At 40.0% G+C, this 22,983-nt stretch overlaps 1 protein-coding gene across 1 annotated transcript in view; it reads left to right on the top strand.

Annotated features, from left to right (window-relative positions):
- The first annotated feature begins 5,809 nt into the window (after nucleotides 1-5,809).
- pax2b (paired box 2b) overlaps nucleotides 5,810-22,983 on the top strand; it is a 113,250-nt gene continuing 96,076 nt past the window's right edge. The window contains exons 1-3 of the mRNA XM_055150567.1: nucleotides 5,810-5,852; nucleotides 7,756-7,924; nucleotides 9,877-10,074. Of these exons, the coding sequence (XP_055006542.1) occupies nucleotides 5,810-5,852; nucleotides 7,756-7,924; nucleotides 9,877-10,074 (410 nt within the window). The remainder of the gene's footprint in view (nucleotides 5,853-7,755; nucleotides 7,925-9,876; nucleotides 10,075-22,983) is intronic.

The raw sequence follows: 22,983 nt of genomic DNA, 5'->3' as shown, positions 1-22,983 counted from the left end.
TCACAGTAAAGTCTCAAATCATGATTTTATAACCAAATTTAAGTAAAGATTCATTTCTAAACGAGTTTATTTCATAGATGTACAAGCTTCTAACAAAAATATGACATGTATAGGGCTGTAGAACCTACTATATCATAAGAAATTGTATTAAAGTATAAACAAAAACACGTGAAAATATCAAAATTAAAAATACAATAGGTAAAAAAGTGTAAGTGATTGCGTTTGGAAAGATCTGCACTAGAAAAAACTATATCTAGGTAAGTTAAAATGACTTAAATTAAGAATATTTTGCTTTATTTGAGTAGATTCAGTTTGACAAATAAAATGTCTACCAATGGAATAAGTGTAAGCATCCATTCAAGGGCATTTTGTTTCTTATTTTAAGTGCAAAAAGTTGTTGTTTTTCTTATTTTAAGTGTAGAAAGATATATGTTCATATTTTAAGTTTAAAAAAGTCTTATTCCACTTGCAGATAATTTGACTTGTCAAGTGAAATTTACTCAAATCATGATAAAACTTTCTTAACTTGACTAGATTTAGTTTTTTGCAGTGTGGAAAATTGGTGAAACTGTAACAATGTCTTATTTTTAAAACAAATTTGGAAATATATCTGCATGAAATCAAGGTGGTTTTGTCCACGTTAATGTTTTTTAAAGTAGTTTCAGAAAAGCATTTGGAAAAACTCTTGAAAATGGGTCAAATGTTTGAAGATTCTCAAAGCAGAACGCGGAATCTGTGCGTAAAACGTGGGTGGTTTAGTCCAAGGTTTGCGCCACGGTTCAGTCGCCTCGCGCCTTCTGTATTTGGACCATTACCAACCCCCCCAGTCTGTGCTCGTGCGCTGTCATCTCTGGTGCGTAAAAACCCGAACCCGTGACGTCGACGTAACGCCAGCCAGACTCCTCATCCAGGCCGAGGCGCGTCACAGTTCACTTCAATCTTACGCATGACCAGAACCGACAATAAATCAGCTTAATACAAATTGGTGATAAAGAGACGAGGACGACAGAAATCACGCCAGTCTTTGGAAATAACGCGGTGACGTCCAGTAATACGTTTCAAATCTTAATAGACTATTCCATGCACAGCCAATAATGTGATAATGTCGTAGTTTAATACAAAAGAAGGGGCACGTTTTGCAATAAGGCCGTGCGTAAAGTTGAAAACGTTCACATTATATTAAACAATCAGGTCTTGGCTAAAATTAAAAGAAAGTGAAATTAAAAATGTTAAAAAGAAAGAATATTAACAGTGTGTTTAATGTATTTTTATCCCATGCCCTATTGCGTTTTTGTTTCCGTGCGTAAAAGTGTCGTGCCAAATGGTTCCACAGCCAACGTGCCCACATTTTAAATACGGGTTTGGAAGTTTTTCTGTCAAATCTGGTGATAAATCAAGGCATCTTTTGAGCTAAACAAAAACATAAAAACATTAAGAGTTACTGATTTGGGATTGGAGCATTTAAAGACATCAAATCAGCTCGTCACGTTACATTCCCCGTGCGTAAAAGTCCTCAAATGACGTAAAAACCACATTTCCAGGCGACGTTTACGCGACACATCTTTCTCTTCCTCTCCTCCTCTCTCTTTTCTTGTCTTAGAAAAAAAAAAAAAAAAAAAAAACTCTTTGCATCGCCCCATTCCACCTCCACCTCCACCACTTCCACCTCCACCACCGCGCGTCTCCTCTCCTCCTCCTTCCCCCGTGCACAGGTCATTAGCGCGGGGAGATGAACGAGAGGCGCTGTCGATAGCCTATTACACCTGGAATAATGGGAAAAACACTTACCAAACTCCTGACATCACCGCCAAATGAAGTGGGACCGGAGACTACGACATGGGTTTTGTCAACTCCGAATTAATTATAAATATGCGCGTGTGAAATAGGCTACGACATAAAAAAAATATATATATGTACTGCCAAGATACGAACTGTAATACTCGATATTTGCTTTGTGATTTCTCAAGTTGGCCTGTACTAGTACTTCAGTCTAGCATCTCACGCTCTCTGTTCCACCTTGTGATGTCATGAAGTGATAGTTTTCAGCTCAGTTCAGTGGAGTTTGGCGATTCCAAGGCTCAAATCGTCCAAATGATTCTGATGAAACTGCGTGGAGTTTTACATTTCTGTCAAGGTTGTGTACAGTGCAGCCAATTTAAACCTAAAAAAATATGAAATCCTTGCATGTTTGAGTCGGTTTTGGAGAGTTTTTAACAATATTTTACAAAACAAAATTAGAAAAAATGTACAAAAACATGAAATGGATAATAAAGCCACGTGTTGTTTTTTTTTTTTTAGTAGTTTCTGCCTCATTTTGGCTTTTGGACAAACTTTATTGATCCACAAGGGGAATTATTGGACACAGTAGCTCACACATCACTAAATACTCAATATATTATAATAATAAAGATCAAAAATATAAATAATAAGCATAGGACAGTGCTTAAAATTGCGTTTTTATTACATCAAATAATCCATAAATTCAGGATTTTTAGTAACTTTTTTTTAGGCTTTTTATTTTTACTTAACTTAACTTATACTAGGCTACCATATAACTTGGAGAATAGACATGATATAAATAATGGAACTAAATTAAGGTATTTAAACATAACATAAATGTTTTTATGTTATGTTATTTTATCTCAGCTAAGAATAGTTTTAACCACGTCAGTAACAGAAAGCTGGAACAAAAGTCTCCTAAAAAATACATAAACATTAAATCAATAAAAATAAATGTTTTTTCTGTTATTTCTGTCGTAATATTACCTCAAAATAACCCGTGCTTCTCGTTATATTAAAATGTTAACCATACGTATTATCAATTTCTATTTCCTGCCCACGTTTCAGCTCGTTTCGTCCCTGTGTCAGATGTCAGTGTTTTCTCTTAACCCCCGCGACCTCCCATTATGTCTCTGCTAAAACACCAACCTCTTCCTCAAAAACTAGCGTTACAGAAACGTGCTTCCCAAACAAGAACTACAATTTAAACACCAAAAAAAAAAAAAAAAAAAAAAACAAAACGGTTTCGTCTCGGGGCGCGCGGAGGAGGCTTAATTTGCGCGCAATCCTGTCGGTAAGAAGGGGAGAGGGAGAGAGAGGGCTGGTCTTTGTACGGAGAATGTAGCTTTAAGGGAATTGCCCACTCGACTGTGAAATTACTGCCTATAGTGCTACATATTGTACCAGAAAGCCCAGTCCAAAAAACAGTCGAAAAAAAAAAAAACGAGGAGGCAAAATTATCCCCAAACCTGACCAGAGGCGGGGTGGTGGGTGAGGGGGGTGAACAAGACGGTCTGCCCCCGGGAAACGCGCCCCCGGTTCAGACACGAGGCCGGTTTAATAACGGGGTAATGGTCAGATGTAGGATTATTGCACCTACACAAACATAAAGACGTAAAGAGGAGGGGCACGTGGGGGGAAAAACAGGTAGAACAATGGAATTTGGATATGGAAAAAACGCGTGGATTTTTATGTCTTTCAATTGGCACAACGTTAAACCGTAAAGGATGCCAATTTTTGTCAACCTGAAACAATACAGTGCCTAAAAAAAGTATAATTTATGTTGTAATATCCAAATAATCCAAAATACATCTTAAATTTATATAGTGGCCACATTGGTAACGTCAAAACAAACAAAATACGCACATTTTACGCGCTCTTGTATCAAATTAATTACAGTATAACTCACATATTTAAACAAAACTTGACTAAATTTTGGTCAAAAATTGAAATTTCTGAGATAATAAAAGAAAAAAAAAGATCTGTTGTTTATTATTAAGTGAGGTATGAACCATAAATCAGACTAGAAAGTAAAAAAACGTGTCTGAATATCGATATACGCAAACAGTTCTACCATAAGAATCAAGACTTTACGCAGAAAAGAAAACACATTTACGCATCTTTCTATAAATTATTTTGTTCAAAACGTGACCCATATCCATTCATATTCCATCCGGGCCTGTGGATAAGGCCTATAATCCTGCACACATCCTAAACTCCTCTGAACTCCACTTCTCTCTTTCGTAACTTCCATCTCTTTTTGGGACCGGACTGAAGCGCTCCAATAGTTTGCGAAACTCTACAGCGCCATCTAGAGAAGACCTGGGGTATCTCCCTAAATACATTTCACCTCCAACCTCCAGCTGCCTCCGCTCCCGGGGCTGTGAACCGTCACCGTCACCGTCTGCCTCCATCATTACGCACGGTGTGGACACAAAGATAAGTCATCCAATGCGCTTTTACGCAGAGAGTCTGATTCATAACGATGGTCTTTAGTCAGGCCTACACTTGGATTCTCAAATGGCATAACAATGTACAGTATACAGGCTTATTCCCGAAAGGTTTAAGTCTATAAACTGAATTCTGTCACGCAATCTCTAAACGAAATCCAATATTTTGAAAGAAATGTCTACCTGGAAACGATGGCGCAATAAGACAGTTCCAGTTTTGCCAAAAGGTCCATCAAATGTATTACAATCTTTAAATTCAATACTGTTTTTTCTTAACTTTATTTTCTCTTTACGCACAGAAAAAAGGCCTATGACAACTACAATATGTCTAGGCCTAGAGAATTCTAAGACAGTTCCAGTTTTGGCAAAAGTCCCCAAAATGTATTGCAATCTCCAAATGTAATACAGCTTTTTACAACTTTATTTTCTTTTTATGCGCAGCAAAAGTGTCAGAAATTTTCACAATTTCTTGGTTTAGTTCTTGGATTCTAAGATGGGCCAATAAAGCAGTTCTAGTTTGGTCAAAAAGTTGAAGATGAAGATTAACAGCAATGACCAAATTCAATTCATTTAATTTCACTGTATTTTCTTTTTACGCACGGAAAAATAGGCCAGAAATACGTTTGTTTAACTAAATAGGCCTAATAATAAAGGAATTTCAGATTTGCCAAGTCCTCAAAATGAACTGCAATCACTAAATTCAACGTCACTACAGAAAATATAGGCCAGAAATGTGTTTAAAATAGGCATAGTTAAATTCCAAGATTATATAGCAAGACAAATCCAGACTTATGACCAGAAATATAGTCCACAAAGCTGGTCTAGTCTTTGAAAAACTTCCCGGAGCGATCATTTATTGACGCTTAATATACTCTATTCCCTTCTTTGGCTCTCCCTCCCTTCCTTCCAGCGCGCTTTCAGTTGTCACCGCTAGAGACCACCTCGTTTGGACCCCCGGTATTTGGCGTTGGCATCTACCGCTTTGTCTGACAACTCATCCATAGAAGTGAACGCGGTGTAGAGCAAAAGGGGGCTGTACGGAAGGGGTGAGAGGGGAGAGAGGCGAAAGAGAGCGAGGAAGACAGAAGAGAGGAGAGGAGAAGAAGAGAGGAGGAGGAGGGCTGCAGATTTTAGACCCACAGAACGCGGGCAGCGGGTGGGTTTGTGTCCTCACAGCGAGCCTTTACGCATGCGAGTGTCGGGGAAGCGAGGCCACCGGGAGAGACTGGAGATTCTACGTCGTTTTGGACTTTTTCTGAGATTATTTCGATTGTTTTCGGCCCTGAAATTCACCCAAAACGCGCTTCGAGGTTGAGAGAATACTGTTAGAATGTCGCGCACCTGCTCCACTCCGCGGTTGGACTGCTGCTGCTGCTGCTGCTGCTGAAGGCGACCGAAACCAGGGCAACTTTTTGGGGGCAGAAGTTGTTCGTTCCAAACCGGGGGCAGGAGGTTTGAGCTGCACGCGTCCCTCCACGGTCTCCGCTCACAACGTCACCGTTTTCTTCGCGTTTTTCGTCCCGATCAAGGAAGGCGAAACGGCGGCTTCAGTTGATTATCTGTCCTTCCTTTGCTATCCAATGGATATTCACTGCAAAGCGGACCCGTTCACTGCGATGCACCGTAAGTAGTCCACAGGAGAGAGGGGGACTCTGCCACTGCGGATGCCTGCTAAAAACACAACCCCCAAACACCACCGTGCCTCAATTTGCACAGTTTTTACAAAATATCAACACATTAACCCATAAATTCATCACGCGATATTAAATTTAAAGTTTTATCCCAATTAAAAGTAGCACACTTTTAACATACCTCAATTAAAACACAAAAAATATCAGTAAATTACACAGAAACAGGCCTAAAACGCAAACTAGCTGCTCATAAAAATAATAAATATTACCCTAAACAGGCCTGAATATTGTTTCGTAAATTTAAATGCGTAAAAGCGTAAAAAATAAAATGAAACACACGCAAATATTAACTTGAAAAAAATCACAAGGACGCACAAAGAGGCAATATCTTAAAACGTAGCCAAAGTTCTGTTTTTAGGTGATAGAAAAAAGGTTATATTTGTAATTGTTTTGCTTAAATGTCACGCTAAAGTGAATGTAAACAAAGAACTCCCGTTGGCAGGTCCACGTTGTCCTTTACGCACGCTCTTTCCCGCGCTGTCTCTCCGCGTTTGGGCCTAATCAGTGGACAGGTTACTTACACATGTATTATTTAAGTTACTACTACTACTACTGCTACTACTACTACTACTAAAACTGCTCCTACTACTGCCACGGTTCCCCACTTGTAATTTGGAGAAGGCGCATGAATAATTGACCTACTGTTCCTTTACCAAATACTGCGTAATGTAACGTAATATGCGCAATCAAAGCGTGTTCAATTATTTAGCAACGAGTGCAAAGAAGGGGCCGCAACTTAATATCCACGAACGAGGAAAAGGCGATGCCCAAATGTGAGGTCGAGGCGAGAAAATTAAAGCAGAAATTAGATTAATATTTGGCGAGGTTCAATTTGCATGAAGATGGAGCTACGTGGAAACGAGACCAGGTTTAAACAGTTTGAATAGGAAAAAAAAAGGCCTATAATAATATTCCTGTATCGTATTTACAAGGCAATTATGATTAATGTTTAATAAAAGTAGCCTATTTGATATGAATAAAACACTTTACGTTTCTAAGGAGCTTGGATAGCCTGAGTATTTCATGGTGTTTTAGTTAGATAAGTGATTTGTGAAGTGCTCATTTGCACAAAAGAAGGATTTGCTATTAAATATATGTTAATACGCTTGACATATTTAAATAACACGTCAAAATAACGCGGCGTAAAAACAGGAGATACGAAATAATGAAGAATATTGTCTAATAATTTGCATATTTGCTGATTTGCTGAATTGGTTTGAGGTTTAAACGCACCATTTTGGATTTTAAAACGTGCTCACGCTGTCAAAATATGCAAAATAATCCACAAAAACCGTAATAAATTGGTGGTTATTCTGTAAAATTATCAAAACGCTTGCTCTCTTTTTTGTAACACGAATAGATTATAATGAGCTAAGCCACAGTCCAAGTACTTATCACGATAGAAACGAGGTGCCATCGTTTGAAAGGAAAATCAATAATTCAAATAAACACACGCAATTTGAGTCCTAACTTAGCTCCCAAAATAAAATATAAACGCGTTCTGCTTTATGATAAAACGGATAGGCCATAAAGAGCAGCTACTGTGACCTAAAAGATGTATGTCGAGACAAAAAGGGGGGTGCCATGAATAAAAAAAGGGAAATAAATAATTGCATTTTTCTAGATTAGAGAACTTTGTCTCTGTAGACCATAAAGAGCACTAACACTCTGACCTATTGGCTTTGTGTCGAGACAAAAATGAGCTGCTATGAATAAAAAAACGGAACAAACAATTCACATAAAAGCAATTTCTAGATTAGACTTAGTTCCTGCTTCCCCTACGCCTTTATGTAATGTCGCGGCTCGCTGTGCTGCTCGCGCTGTTGTCTCCTTCGCAGGGCACGGCGGGGTGAACCAGCTCGGGGGCGTCTTCGTGAACGGGAGGCCGCTTCCAGACGTGGTCCGACAGCGCATCGTGGAGCTGGCGCATCAGGGGGTCCGGCCCTGCGACATCTCCCGGCAGCTGCGAGTGAGCCACGGCTGCGTCAGCAAGATCCTGGGCAGGTACGGCCGGTAATGCCAAACACTTACCCTTTGGCACCACGCGTAATTTAAAACTGGCTGCTAGTGGCGTCGTTTTGTGAAGGCTTATTAGCGGTTTTCTTGTTGGAGTGTGGGTTTAAAGATGAGAGTGAGGGTTCATATTTGGGGGAAATACAAAAAGAAAACATACACAACTTTTATTTGTTCACTGCATGGCGATTTGTACCCACTGGCACCGTGCGTAATCTGGTTTGCTGTTAGCGTCATTTTGCATCTTTAAACTGCTTTCTTGTTGTAACTTGTGCATCTAAAGATAAAACAGAGGGTTATTGTTTTTGACAATAAAAGCAAAAAACATGAACATCTTTTATTTGTACACTGTGTGGCGATTTGTGCCCAAAACGAACCCACTGACCCCATGCGTAATCTGGTTTGCTATTTGCGTCATTTTGAATCCTTAAACTGCTTTCTTGTTGTAACATGTGCATCTGAAGATAAAACAGAAGGGTATTATTTTTGGCAATAAAAGTAGAAAACATGAACAAGTTTTATTTTTACTCTGTATGGCGATTTGTGCCCAAAACGTACCCACTGTCCCCATGCGTAATGTGTGTCTTATTAGCTGCGTCATTTTGAATAATTACGCTGCTTTCTTGATGTAAATTGTGCATGTAAACATAAAAAGGAAGGTTTATATTTTGGGTAATTCAAACAGAAAACTTTTATTTGCACACTGCATGGCGATTTGTGCCCAAAACGTACCCACTGGCACCATGCGTAACTCGTGGGTTAATTGCGACGTTTGGGGCTGTTTGCTGAACTTAAGAGGCCTACTTTGTGTAAAACGTGGATGTAATAATAAGAAGGAGGGTTCACATTTTGGGGAATTGCAATAGGAAATACGAATAATGTCTATTTGAGCACTGCATAGCGAGTTGTGCCCAAAACGCACCCCTTGGCACACTGGCACCATGCGTAATTCTATTTTGGCGTTGAATATTCTGGCTTTAATCACTGTTTTCTTTTTTAAATCTGCTAGGTCAGGCTCACTCATGTTAATATAATGTAGAGCTGTAGTTTGGGGGTGTACAAAATTAATTATGAACAAATTTGTACGCTGTTTATGGAGTATAGTGCCCAAAAAGTACCCAATAACTGTCTTATTTTTTGTTTTATTTACAATTTTTACACACCTTAAAGAGCTACAGCTATAAAAGCGGATTTCTTACATAATAAACATATTAAAGCCAATGTAAAAAGAAGAATTTGGTAACTGTGGGTAAAAAAATGTTACGAAAAGTTAAAATTACGCAGCGTTGTTGGCTAAAAGTGCGTCACGCTGTTCCGTAAGTTAAACGCTTTAGTGTAAAACAAATGTATCTGATTTGAAGCTGGGTAATTTTATATTTTGGAGCAGAATGAACAATGATGAGGATAAATACAAGTAAATTAAGCCTATTTAGAACGGTTTTTTTTTTTTTTACTAAACGCCAAACTTCAACTGCTATCCCGTTCACTCAACCGTGCTATTAATTTTAACACAAAAACGCCAATATCCTGGACTTCTGCAGAAAATACGAGGGGAAAAGAGGTCTGAATGGAGCCAAGCGAAGCGGAAAATTAGTTAAAATGGCCAAATGAATTAATTTTATAAGGAGATACCCATAATGCATTCGTGATTAGCATAATAGCACAATTTGCGTAACGTTAGCTTGTTTCCAAATTAAAAAGCGATGCCAACGGTCTTTTCAGCGTAACCCTCCGATTAATTGGGGCTTATCTTGAATTTTAGCGCAAATATTAAGCTAATTATTGTTTTATGTCATTGCTGAACGGAATAATTGTGCAAAACTCAGACGTTTGTGAGGTTTTAGTGCGTAAAAATGGAAGGAAAAGTCAGCTAAACATGCGAGTCACGTGGCGGTGCGCGCATATGGCTAATGTCTTTTGTCATTATGTTTTATTTCTTGCAGATATTACGAAACTGGCAGCATCAAACCGGGCGTGATCGGAGGGTCTAAACCCAAAGTGGCCACGCCGAAAGTTGTGGACAAAATAGCCGATTACAAGCGACAGAACCCGACCATGTTCGCGTGGGAGATCCGGGACAGGCTTCTGGCGGAGGGCATCTGCGATAACGACACGGTGCCGAGCGTCTCATCCATAAACAGGTACGAAAATGAAATTAAAACTCAAAAGGTTGTGTCGTATTGAGATGTCTTGGTGGTAAATGTGTGTGGATTCGGGCGCTCCGGATGTAAACAGACTTAATGAAGTGGGCAGACTGTGCGTAAATTGAAAATCATTTATCACGTAGGGTTTTGTGGAGAGCCACGTGTGTCCCCCCCTGTGCGCGTGGGGAGAGCCATTGTACTCAGGGATGGGTAATAGCACGTTACAAGGCTGTACACAATTGCTTTCCGCTCTCTAATTGTCTTTATTAATTCATTTTTAGCTTTTTGTGATTGACATTTGATTGGCTTCTCAATGAGTCTATTAGTGAGGAATGACTAGATTGACCTGACGTCCCTATTTATCCTGTTTTGACAGTCCCAGTTTTGAGCCCAGTGTCTCCTGTCCCAGCAGATTTATCCAAAACCAGTGATTTGTCCCAGTTTTATACAAAAAATGTCCCAGGTGTCCATATTTTTGACCAATCTGATCCCTGTCAGCAGTAAACAGAGGCATAAACTGTCATTTCCTTTGATAAAATACAAAAAATCTGCTTAAAAATGAGAAATATACAAAGAAAACGTGACTATACTGACTCACATTAGTGCTGAGTGTGTAATAATTTTCCTTAATTACGCACTCGTTTCACAATTTTATTTTTACCAACCAACACAAACCGGGGATGTTCCAGTTTTTTTTTTATTTTGACAGTCCCAGTTTTGAGCCCAGTGTCCCCTGTCCCGGCAGATTTATCCAAAACCACTGATTTGTCCCAGTTTTATACAAAAAATGTCCCAGGTATCTTTATTTTTAACTAATCTGATCCCTGCCAACAGTAAACAGAGACAAACTGTCGTTTCTTTTGGTAAAATACAAAAAAATCTGCTTAAAAATGACAAAAACACAAAGAAAATGTGATTATACTGACTCACATTAGTGCAGAGTGTGTAATAATTTTCCTTAATTGCACATCAGTTTCACAATTTTATTTTTACCAACCACCACAACCCGGGGATGTCCCAGTTTTTTATTATTTTGAAAATCTGGTCACACTAAGCAAGTTACACGGCTATACACAATTGTATTTGCTTCACTAGTTAATTGTAGGCCCATTTTCAAGAGTAGTTTAATCAGTTTTTATTATTTTAGTTTTAGTTTTGAAGAATGACTGGCATTGACTAGAGTGACCAGACGTCTCCATTTTCCCTGTTTTGACAGTCCCAGTTTTGAGCCCTGTGTCTCCTGTCCCAGCAGATTTATCCAAAACCACTGATTTGTCCCAGTTTTATACAAAAAAATATCCCAGGTCTGTCTATTTTTGACCAATCTAATCCCTTCCAACAGTAAAAAGAAGCATAAATTGTCATTTCTTTTGGTAAAATACAAAAAAATCTCCTTAAAAATGATGGAATCCATTAAGGTACTTAAAGTGAGTAACGTAATCTGAATACTTTGGATTACTTGATTTGCTGTAGAGAAGCAAAGACGAGGATATTTTCACATAAGAAAATAAAAAGCCCAGACTTTACTTAACCAAATTAAAAATATTATAAGAGGAGGAGACATGTCCGTATGGCATGATTTAGTCCTGTTAAATCCTGTTTTAGACCTGTCTTAGACCTGGTTTTAGACCTGGTTTAGGCCTGGTTTAACCTGGTTTTAGGCCTGGTTTTAGTCTTGGTTTTAGTCCTGGTTTTAATCCTGGTTTAGACCTGGTTTTAGACCTGGTTTTAGACCTGGTTTAGACCTGGTTTAGTCCTGGTTTAGACCTGGTTTAGTCCTGGTTTAGTCCTGGTTTAGACCTGGTTTTAGACCTCGTTTTAGACCTGGTTTAGTCCTGGTTTAGACCTGGTTTAGACCTGGTTTAGACCTGGTTTTAGACCTGGTTTAGACCTGGTTTTAGACCTGGTTTTAGACCTGGTTTAGTCCTGGTTTTAGACCTGGTTTAGTGTCCGGCAGTGAGTGGAATAACGGATTTAGCCCAACATGTAAAAACAGGAAAATCCCTCTGTGTAATCCATCTATTTCAAGAAAGTAACTGTAATCCAATTACCACTCACTGAAACAGTAACTGTAACTGAATACAGTTACTCATAATTTGTACTCTGATTATGTAACTCCAGTACATGTAATCTGTTACTCCCCAATGCTGCCTATTATCCTGTTTTGACAGTCCCAGTTTTGAGCCTGTGTCCCCTGTCCCAGCAGATTTGTCCAAAACCACTGATTTGTCCCAGTTTTATACAAAAAATGTCCCAGGTGTCTCTATTTTTGACCAATCTGATCCCTGCCAGCAGTAAAAAGAGACATAAACTGTCATTTCTTTTGGTAAAATACAAAAAATCTGCTTAAAAATGACAAAAACAGAAAGAAAATGTGACTATACTGACTCACATTAGTGCCAAGTGTATAACAATTTTTGTTAATTACACACTCATTTCACAATTTTATTATAACCAACACAACCCGGGGATGTCCCAGTTTTTTATTATTTTGAAAATCTGGTCACCCTAAACAAGTCACACGGCTACACCCAATTGTATTTGCTTCACTAGTTAATTGTAGGCCCATTTTCAAGAGTAGTTTAATCAGTTTTTATTCATTCAGTTTTAGTTTTTGATTGGCGTTAGACTGGCTTCTCAATGAGTCTGTTAGTGAATTATTGGTGTTGATGTTTTTTGTATCTTTCCAAAATTGTCATTTACGTCTTTGGCATTTTTGCAGATGGTTGTTTATTATTTATTATTTAAGTTTTGTTTAACTTGTCTCTCAATATTAAAACAAACTGTGGCCCTAACATTTGCCCTAGACTTTTACAAATCATAGCTGGGTGATAAAAAGTTGAGGCTCTCAAACTAAATGCTTCCAAGAGTAGTTTTTATTTTTACTTTCTTCCAAAGACTATATGTTCACTGCATTCCAGATAGGAAGTGTGCATGGAGGTGCCTCTGGATCCATCGACTCTGGCTCCAATTTACTTTACATTGGAAAAAAAAACAACTTCTCTCTGTTAGTTCTACAGTGAGCCGCTCTACATGATCCTGGTGTTTTTATTTAGCCATTTTGTCTGTAAAAATATTCCCTGTTCCTTGCTCCAAATTCTGTCGGTAACTGCTGGCCTCATGAGCTTCATTTGACTGCTTCTACTACTACTACTACTACTTTTCTACTTTTACTGAGTTGAGTGTTCACTTCGTTCAACTGTCAGTGAAAATTAACACACAAATAAGACTTTATATAAAAGACTTAATCTCTGAACTGAAGAATAACTGGTTCAGTACCGACCCAGAGATATGACAGGAAGGGCATCTGGTGTAATCTGACATTTCACGTGAAAAGACAGAACTGAACATTAAAAATACGAGAGACTTTCAGCGTTACAAATATATCAGCGAGACATTGGTATCGACTCTTTTCCATCAAAATTGAGTTTGAAGTGAGTGTAGCAGGCCGTATTTTGGACTGGTTTGGCTCAGTTTCATCAGTTTGGCTCCTCTTGGCCTCTTAGTCTCTTTGGCTCTGTTTTTGACTCCTTCTTTGGCTCCACTGTGGCTCTCTGTCTGTGTGTGGTACGCTGTAGGTGGGAGGCCTGGCTCTCTCTCTGGCTCCTCTGTCTGGGACCTCTGTGCCTTTCTCTTTGGCTCCTCTGTGGCTCTCTGTGGCTCTCTTTGGCTCTCTGTCTCTGTGTGTGGTACACTGTAGGTGGGAGTTCTGGCTATTTGTGGCTCTCTGTGGCTCTGTGTCTGAGTGTGGCACGCTGTAGGTGGGAGTTCTGGCTCTTTGTGGCTCTTTGTGGCTCTGTGTGTGGCATGCTGTAGGTGGGAGTTCTGGCTCTCTGTGGCTCTTTGTGGCTCTTGTCTGTCTGTAGCACGCTGTAGGTGGGAGTTCTGGCTCTGTGTGGCTCTCTGTCTGTGTGTGGCATGCTGTAGGTGGGAGTTCTGGCTCTCTGTGACTCTCTGTGGCTCTCTGTCTGTGTGTGGCACGCTATAGGTGGGAGTTCTGGCTCCTCTGTGGCTCTGTGTCTGTGTGTGGCACTCTGTGGCTCTGTGTGGCTCTGTGTCTGTGTGTGGCACGCTGTAGGTGGGAGTTCTGGCTCTCTGTGGCTCCTCTGTGGCTCTCTGTCTGTGTGTGGCACTCTGTAGGTGGGAGTTCTGGCTCTCTGTGGCTCTCTGTGGCTCTGTGTCTGGCATGCTGTAGGTGGGAGTTCTGGCTCCTCTGTGGCTCTGTGTCTGTGTGTGGCACTCTGTGGCTCTGTGTGGCTCTGTGTCTGTGTGTGGCTCGCTGTAGGTGGGAGTTCTGGCTCTCTGTGGCTCCTCTGTGGCTCTCTGTGGCTCCTCTGTGGCTCTGTGTGGCTCTGTGTCTGTGTGTGGCTCGCTGTAGGTGGGAGTTCTGGCTCTGTGTGGCTCTGTGTGGCTCTGTGTCTGTGTGTGGCTCGCTGTAGGTGGGAGTTCTGGCTCTCTGTGGCTCCTCTGTGGCTCTCTGTGGCTCCTCTGTGACTCTTTGTGCTCTGTGTGGCTCTGTGTCTGTGTGTGGCTCGCTGTAGGTGGGAGTTCTGGCTCTGTGTGGCTCTGTGTCTGTGTGTGGCTCGCTGTAGGTGGGAGTTCTGGCTCTCTGTGGCTCCTGTGTGGCTGTGTGTGGCTCGCTGTAGGTGGGAGTTCTGGCTCTCTGTGGCTCTGTGTGGCTCTGTGTGGCTCTGTGTCTGTGTGTGGCTCGCTGTAGGTGGGAGTTCTGGCTCTCTGTGGCTCTCTGTGGCTCTGTGTCCTGTGTGTGGCTCTCTGTGGCTCTGTGTGGCTCTGTGTCTGTGTGTGGCTCGCTGTAGGTGGGAGTTCTGGCTCCTCTGCTGCTCCCGTCTCTTCGGTCTCTGTGGAGTAATTCAATCTCGGCCCTCAGACTCCCTCAACAATCAGCTGTGTTAGGCTGAACACTGAGCGCTCGTGTCCACATCAAACCGATCAATATTCGGTCACAGCCTCGTCCCCTGGGCCATAAAACAGGCCAATTTTCCCCCAGCCCAGCGCGGCTCCGAGCAGCGTCACGCCGGGGCTTATGGGAACTGTGCACTGCAAAAAGAAAAACACACGCAGATTTGATGAAATGACTTCAACTGGCGGGTTTCAGGAACGATATTATCACGATATTCATTTCATACGATATTTATTGCGATATTTTGCAGTGGTTAGTATAATTGTACAAAGGATACTTTTATTTTTGCTTTTAAAATACCTTGACAAGACTTGATTTGCAAATTATTACTGTCAGAATCCCGAGAATTAAGTAAAAATCATATGTCTTTATGTCGTCTGCGCTGAAATGAATCATGGGATATGTAGTTCCCGATGTTTTTCAGCTGTTACAACTATAAAACAATTTTGCGTTTGACCAGAGAACTTGTAATTTGATATACTGTGACAGCTCTCTTGACTTTTGACGATACGATATCACGATTTTTCGGTTACCGGCCTGTTTATCATTAAGAAGTTGCCGATAACGATACATACCTCGATACACAGGCCACGAAACACAAACATTTTAATCATCGAAACAGGGAAAATGTCAAATGTGTCGCATAAACTTGTTCCTTCCTCTGAACAAGCAACAAAACTGTAGCTGTAACAAAATAATTTAGTAAAATAAACCAAAAAAATACTCTTGGCGCTATATCGATACAGCAGCCCACGATATCGATACTGTATCATCACATTAAACGATACAATATATATGTGTAATTATTATTATTTATTGCTGTATTAAACTGAACTGACCTATAAAATGTTGTGACGTCTAATGAAAGCCAGAAATTACACTGAACTTTGCCACGTACGGCCCTTTGGTTGACTCTGACCGGCCCGTTTAAGCTCATTTAGAATTACAAAATAAACGTTTTATAATTTTACCCCCCCCTCCTCCCCACTGGACACTGTCACCTGTTTTTTTCTCTGAGGAGTTTGCAGGTTTGGACTCGGCATCAGTTCCAGTTAGAATTATTCTGGTCTTTCTGAATCCCGACAGGATGGTTTCGGTGTCACTGAAGTCCAGACTTTGTCCATCCATCCAGTGACTTCAGGAAAGTTTCATGGTGCATCCTCCCGGTGTCACAAGTTTGTCTCTCACTCCAAACTTTCTTAGGGTTTAAGGCTTTCACGTTTTTGGCTGCAGATTTCACGACTTGCATCTTGTAATCTGCAAAATCTGATTTTGTTTTTGGGGGCATTTGTGTTTCATTCTTCTCCGTTGTCTTTGTCTAAGTTTGTTTAAATGTAAAATTGTTCAGTGGTGCAGAAGTAATGTTGCGATCGACTGACATGATACAGACAGGACAGAGGCTCTTTCTGCAGGAGACATGCGCAGTAGAGCCAAGTGACAGTGGTACAGGAGGAACAGGAGCAGCAGATACTGACACACAAGACTAGAGCCTCTCCACACTTCACTCAAACATTTTAATATTTAAGCCACACCGGAGTATACCGTATTTTCCGGTCTTAAGCCTCTCACCGCATCAAAAAACGACCATGCGCCCCACAATCCAGAGCGTCCTATACATGAATCCACTCAGGTGTCCCAGCACGACTTCAGTAAACTACAAAGCCGCACCACCCGCAGAACACACAAACACACACGGAGCAGACAGCGACCGCACAGAGAAAAACACCCACAGACACACTCATCACTCCACGCCGACGAGGAACAGAACGGAGGAACGAACCGAAAAAGCGAGTCCAATGTGCCGCTTCTAGACACGACTGAACAACTGAGTCACTGCGAACACGCCGACAATCCGTTGGTCCCAGACACACCCTCCCTACACGCCACAACTGAACAAAGCCCAGAGTCACCGTGAACGAACAAACAAACAAAACCACTCACCCATCACACTGTTGGGTTTCATTTAAAGTCCGGTGCGATTTATTTGTGAAAAAAGTAAAAAAATAGACCATTTAATGACAGTGCGTCTTATAATCCAGAGCAACTAATTGTTTGTAAAATACGGTAAGTCTCAGGAAACACCCAAACCATGAAAAAAAGTGCGACTGATAGTCTGAAAAATACAGTACACAAAGTTGAGCTTTTAGACATTTTATAACGTTGTTCCCTCCTCAAAAACAGATCTGGAGTTGTGTTTTGTTTCATTCACACATGTTTGAGTAACTCTTTATTATTAGTCTGTTTACATTTCCAAAAGTCAAAACGCTCTGTTCCACCTTGTGATGTCGTGAAGTCCAGGGGTGTCAAACTCATTTTGGTCCGGGGGCCGTATCCAACCGACTTTGATCCCAAAGGGGCCGGATCAGAAAACTCATGTCATATAAACCCCAAAAATAACAATAAGTTCAAATATTTGTGCAGAGAAACACAAATCTATTATTTTTTTAATTGATGAACTCTTTCTTTTACAAAATATTATAATATTATGAACAACCTGAAACTTTAAGAAAAGTACAATTTCAACACAATGTTTTAACATGAACTTGTTTAACATGAACTTGTATGTAAACAGGAATAAGTACAATTTTTCTTGTAAAATCCTGCACTCGGCTCCACTTTTCTCATGTTGGACATTTTTCTGATGAGGGTGTCACGGTCAACAGTCAAAACGATCGTCCTTTAAGAGCGTTTGGAAAGAGACAAGTCTTCATTTGTGCTGCTCTGGTGGGAGGGGCCACGTACAGAGACGCTGGAGACGCTGCTGTGATAAACACCACAGAAAATTAACAAGATTTTAATAAAAATAGAATTAAAATATTTTCGTAGAAAATCAGCCGAGGGCCAGATTAAAGGTCTTGGTGGGCCGGCTCTGGTCCCCGGACCATATGTTTGACACCTGTGCACTAGTTAGATTGAGAGAAGGACTAAATATGCAGAGTGAATGAAACAAAACACAACTCCAGGTCTGTTTGCGATGAGGAAACAGGATTATAACATCATAAAATAGCTTAATATGGGCCTTTTAATTGTCAGTTAGTCAAATAATGTTGCCAATTAAATCTAAATTAGTCAAGACCTCAAACTAACACACACACTGAAAAAAAAAAAAAAAATCAAGTCATTTTAGCTCATTTATCTCATTTATTTTGAGTGTTTTTATACTCTCAGCCCTCCTGGCCCTCTCCCCGTCCGTCTCCCCCTCCTCCTCCTGCTGCTCCAGAGGAAATTGCTTATGATTGGGGATAATTGTTAGAAACCTGCTCTAATTCAAACGGAGGAACGAAGCCAGCGCAGATCTGTGTAATTATATCTGCTCTCTCCTCCGAGCCTCTCAGCTTTCCCATTTGAATCTGCGTAATTGTCTCAGCTTTGGTTTAAACTGTGACGATTGTTCTAATTAGAGCAATAAGACTCAAACAGGACTCGTGTAAAGACTCACACTCTCTGGTGCTTTGCGGGTTGGAAGTATTGTTTTTATTAAACCGTACAAATCGGCAGACATTTTGAATTGCTTTGGTAAATATCGTAATGAAGCTGGATTTGTTTTATAAAATGGCAGAGTCGTAATATGATTGGAAAACTATAACTGCTGCTAATGAATAAAGCTGTGTGAGATAATGGCTCTAATATGTTTTAATATCAACATCTTAGTGCAATGAAACTGGAGTTAAATAATATTATTGAACTGTTAAATTTGTCTATCATTAATAACAATGAAATGTCCACTATGTACGGTACAGGTGTCATTAAGATGTTGCCGATACGATACATACCTCGATGCTTTCAGTGCACTTTTGGTTCAACACGATATATTTCAAATTGATTCGATACAGTTCAATTAAAAAATAAAGACTAAATCATGTCTGTGATACTAAAAGTCTTTGTTAAACCACTTCTTCTGCAAACTTAATATGAAACGCTCCGATTTTAATCATAAAAACAGTGAAAATGTCAAATGTCAAAATAAACGAATTTCCTTCCTCCAAATCACAGGTGTCAAACATGCGGCCCGGGGGCCAGATCCGGCCCTCCAAGACCTTTAATCTGGCCCTTGACTGATTTTCTACATAAATATTTTAATTAAAATCTTGTTAATTTTCTGTGGTGTTTCACAGCAGCGTCTCCAGCGTCTCTGTACGTGGCCCCTCCCACCAGAGCAGCACAAATGAAGACTTGTCTCTTTCCAAACGCTCTTAAAGGACGATCGTTTTGACTGTTGACCGTGACACCCTCATCAGAAAAATGTCCAACATGAGAAAAGTGGAGCCGAGTGCAGGATTTTACAAGAAAAATTGACTTATTCCTATTTGCATACAAGTTCATGTTAAAATATTGTGTTGAATTTGCATTTTTCTTAAAGTTTTAGGTTCTTCATAATAATATAATATTTTGTAAAAGAAAGAGTTCATCAATTTAAAAAGGTTTCTGTAATAGATTTGTGTTTCTCTGCACAAATATTTGAACTTATTGTTATTTTTGGGGTTTATATGACATGAGTTTTCTGATCCGGCCCCTTTGGGATCAAAGTCGGTTGGATATGGCCCCCGGACCAAAATTAGTTTGACACCCCTGGTCAAAATAAACAAAACTGTTGCTGTAACAAAATCATTTAGTAAAATATACCAAAAAATGTTTCACTTTGTGGAAACCGTGTGACCTCGCAGCATTAGGATTAGTTCGTTCGACTTTAGGCGGGTACTTTTTTTATTTAACCAATCACTGCTGTTTGGTCGTGACGTATGTAATGCACCAAATCCCATAGGAAGAAGAACAATAATGTCTTTCCCCTTGATAAAATTCACCAAACATTCTCTTTGTTCCTCGATTTCGGGAATCGTTGCCAACACAGAATGTCTGTCTTCTTCTACATTCATCTCGACGCTTTGTTTACTGTTGTGTTGTTCCGCAAAAGGGACCCAGCCCGGTCTACAACTTCCAGGGTTCTTGCAAACCATCTAGTGTGTTCTGATTCCTGACCTAGTCGCTGGAGAGAAATGAAATTGAGCGGAGGCACTAGGTCCTCAGCCTGGTTTAGTGTCTGTGTACACTGGTGTGTGAGTGGGTGAGTGGTTTGTTGTTGTAAAAGCGCTTTGAGTCTTGAAGATGAAAAGAGCTGTATAAAAAAGAGACCGTTTACCCCTTTGAAGTTTTTTTTTTTTTTTTTTTTATTAAGGACAACAGAGTATAACATTAAAAAAATACAGCAATCAACATTTAACAATTACAATAATGGGCATAAAACAAAAGACAAAAACATAAAGCAACACCCACAACAAATACAACAACAAAAAAAGTGTATTTTTTCTGGAATCTTCCACAGTATGGCTTTAAACTATTTTTTTTGTTTTTATTGCTCAAAAATATATTTAATAAACATATGCACATTTTTATTATGAGTGGGTTCACCTCTCCACGGATCTGACTTATAACTTGGCAAGAAATTGAGAAGTTTAACGGTCCCATATTACACAAAACTGACCCTCGTGAGCTTTAAACCGTGTTATAACCTCGTCAAAAACAGACCTGGAGTTGTGTTTTGTTTCATTCACACGTTTCAGTAACTCTTTATTATTAGTCTGTCTACATGTCCAACACTCAAAATGCTCTGTCCCACCTTGTGATGTCATGAAGCGGTAGTTTTCAAGTAGAGCTGGGTATCATTAAGAAGTTACCGATATGATACATACCTCGATACAGAGCACTTTTGGGTCGATACGATATATTTCAAATCGATCCGGTACGGTTCAGTAAAAAAATTATGTCTAAATCATGGCTGTGACACTAAAAGTCTTCATTAAAACACTTCTTGTGCAAATTTAAAATGAAACACAAACATTTTAATCATTAAAAAAAAAAATCAAAAAATCGATATTTCAGTATTTTTGTTCTCCCCTATTCTCAAATGTGTGAATGAAACAAAACACAACTCCGAGTGCGTTTGTGATAGGGATGGGCATGATTAATCGATAATTGATCATTAAGAATTTCATCGATTACGTTAATTTTAATCAACAAACCGAATGTATGTTGCTGTGTGTAACGTAGAGTGACCAAACAGGTGTGTACATGTGTCTCTGCATCAGAAGGAACGAGACACAAACAGTCGGTCAGTTTGCAACACGACGAAGCACAAATGTGTATTTAACGATGATTTGTACAAGAAATTCCACACTTTCCGTTGCGTTGGGACAAGTGTGAGTCCATGTGCACAGTGTATAAAGCAGCACTTATGTTTCGTGTCCAGTGGGAAAAAGTTTTTCCAGGTGAGAGTCGCTCAATGTGGATGACGAGGCCCCGCCCCCCTCCCCCCGTACGCTGTCCTGGTTTTGACAAACACAAATCTGGTCACACTAACCTGTATTCACCTGAGTCATGTCTTTTAATCCGACAGAAGTTGAACCACATCAGCGACACAAGAGCTGGAGTTTTATCTTCACTTAGTTTATGTAAATTAGTGATGCGGTTTTAAGTTTTGTTTCTGTGAGATTTGAACAAAACTGAATTAAACACATTATAATGTCAAACAGCTGATGTGGCTCTAGAGTCGTTACGGTTTATATGTCATAAAGTTGAATTTATTTATGCAGATTAGTGCAGATAGTAATAATAATGATGATCATTTTAATATAAAAACATTAATGATTAATCGATAATCGATCTTTAATTCTTCCGACGATCGATTAAGAAAATTTCATCGAATGCCCATCCCTAGTTTGTGATGAGAAAACAACATTATAATGTAGATCTTTAATGCCATACTGCGGAACATTCTATTTCCATGGAGACAAAACGTCCACAGGTAAAGTTACGTGACGCAGTTTAAAAAAAAAATCGGAAGTAAAACCGGACACGTAATGAAACTAAAACACCAGATCTGTTTCCATTCAGTCAATTATAGGCGAGGAAGTAGTGCCAGAAAAGAAAAGAAAGAATAAGAGAAGGAAAAGAAGAGAGAGAGAGGTAAAGAAAAAAGAAGAGGAGACAGAGAGGTAGAAGAATAAATGTAAAAAGAGAGAGAGGAGATGTGAAGTGTGGTTAAGAGCCAGTGTTCCATGGAGGAGTCCCGAGCCGAGGACGAGCGGGAGGACACTGTCTCTCGAACACAAAAAAAGAGAGAGAGAAAAAGAGAGAGGGAGAGAAAGAAAGAGGAGAGAGGGAGAGGAAGAGAGAGAGAGAGAGGATTCATTTCATGCTTAAACGGCTTCTTAAAAAGGCCCATTTAAAAGCAGCGCGCTCCAGAGTGATCAATGCAGAATGTATCAGAACAGCGTCAAAGAGCTTTTCAGTGACAAAAAGAGACAGAGAGAAATTAAATAACGTGAAGAAATGTGTCATAATAACGGTTCATTTGGGATTCTTTTGGTTTGGTTCTGGTTTAGACCTGGTTTCGTCCTATTTGAGTCCTGGTTTTGGTCACGATTCATCTTAGGCCTGGAGTTTTGTCCTAATTTTCTTACTTTAATTTTCACTTGGTTTATTTTGGTACAGTTCTAGTCCTGGTCTAGTCTAGTTTTGGTCTTGTCCTGGTCTAGTCCTATTCGAGTCCTGGTTTTGGTCTCGATTCCTTTAAGGCCTGGAGTTTTGTCCTGGTTTTGTCCTGGTTTGACCCTGATAGTACTGGTGTAGATTTGGTTTGGACCTGTTCTAGTCCTGTTCTAGTCCTGTTCTTGTCCTGGTCTAGTTCTGGTCTAGTTCTGGTCTAGTTCTGGTCTAGTTCTGATCTAGCCCAGATCTAGCCCTGGTCTAATCCTCTTTTAATCCTTTTCTAATCCTGGTCTAGCCTGGTCTAGTTCTGATCTAGTCCTGGTCTAGTCCTGGTCTAGCCCTGGTCTAGTCCTGGTCTAGCCCTGGTCTGGTTCTGTTCTAGTCCTGTTCTAGTCCTGTTCTAGCCCTAGTCTAGTCCTGGTCTAGTCCTGATCTAGTCCTGATCTAGTCCTGATCTAGTCCTGATCTAGTCCTGTTCTAGTCCTGTTCTAGTTCTAGTC

This window comes from Boleophthalmus pectinirostris, unplaced genomic scaffold, assembly GCF_026225935.1.
Source record: "Boleophthalmus pectinirostris isolate CB_2022bp ecotype Guang Dong unplaced genomic scaffold, ASM2622593v1 HiC_scaffold_14, whole genome shotgun sequence".
Classification (NCBI taxonomy): domain Eukaryota; kingdom Metazoa; phylum Chordata; class Actinopteri; order Gobiiformes; family Gobiidae; genus Boleophthalmus; species Boleophthalmus pectinirostris.
Note: the sequence above shows the minus strand (reverse complement) of the source record. Positions and strands in the feature narration are given on the sequence as shown.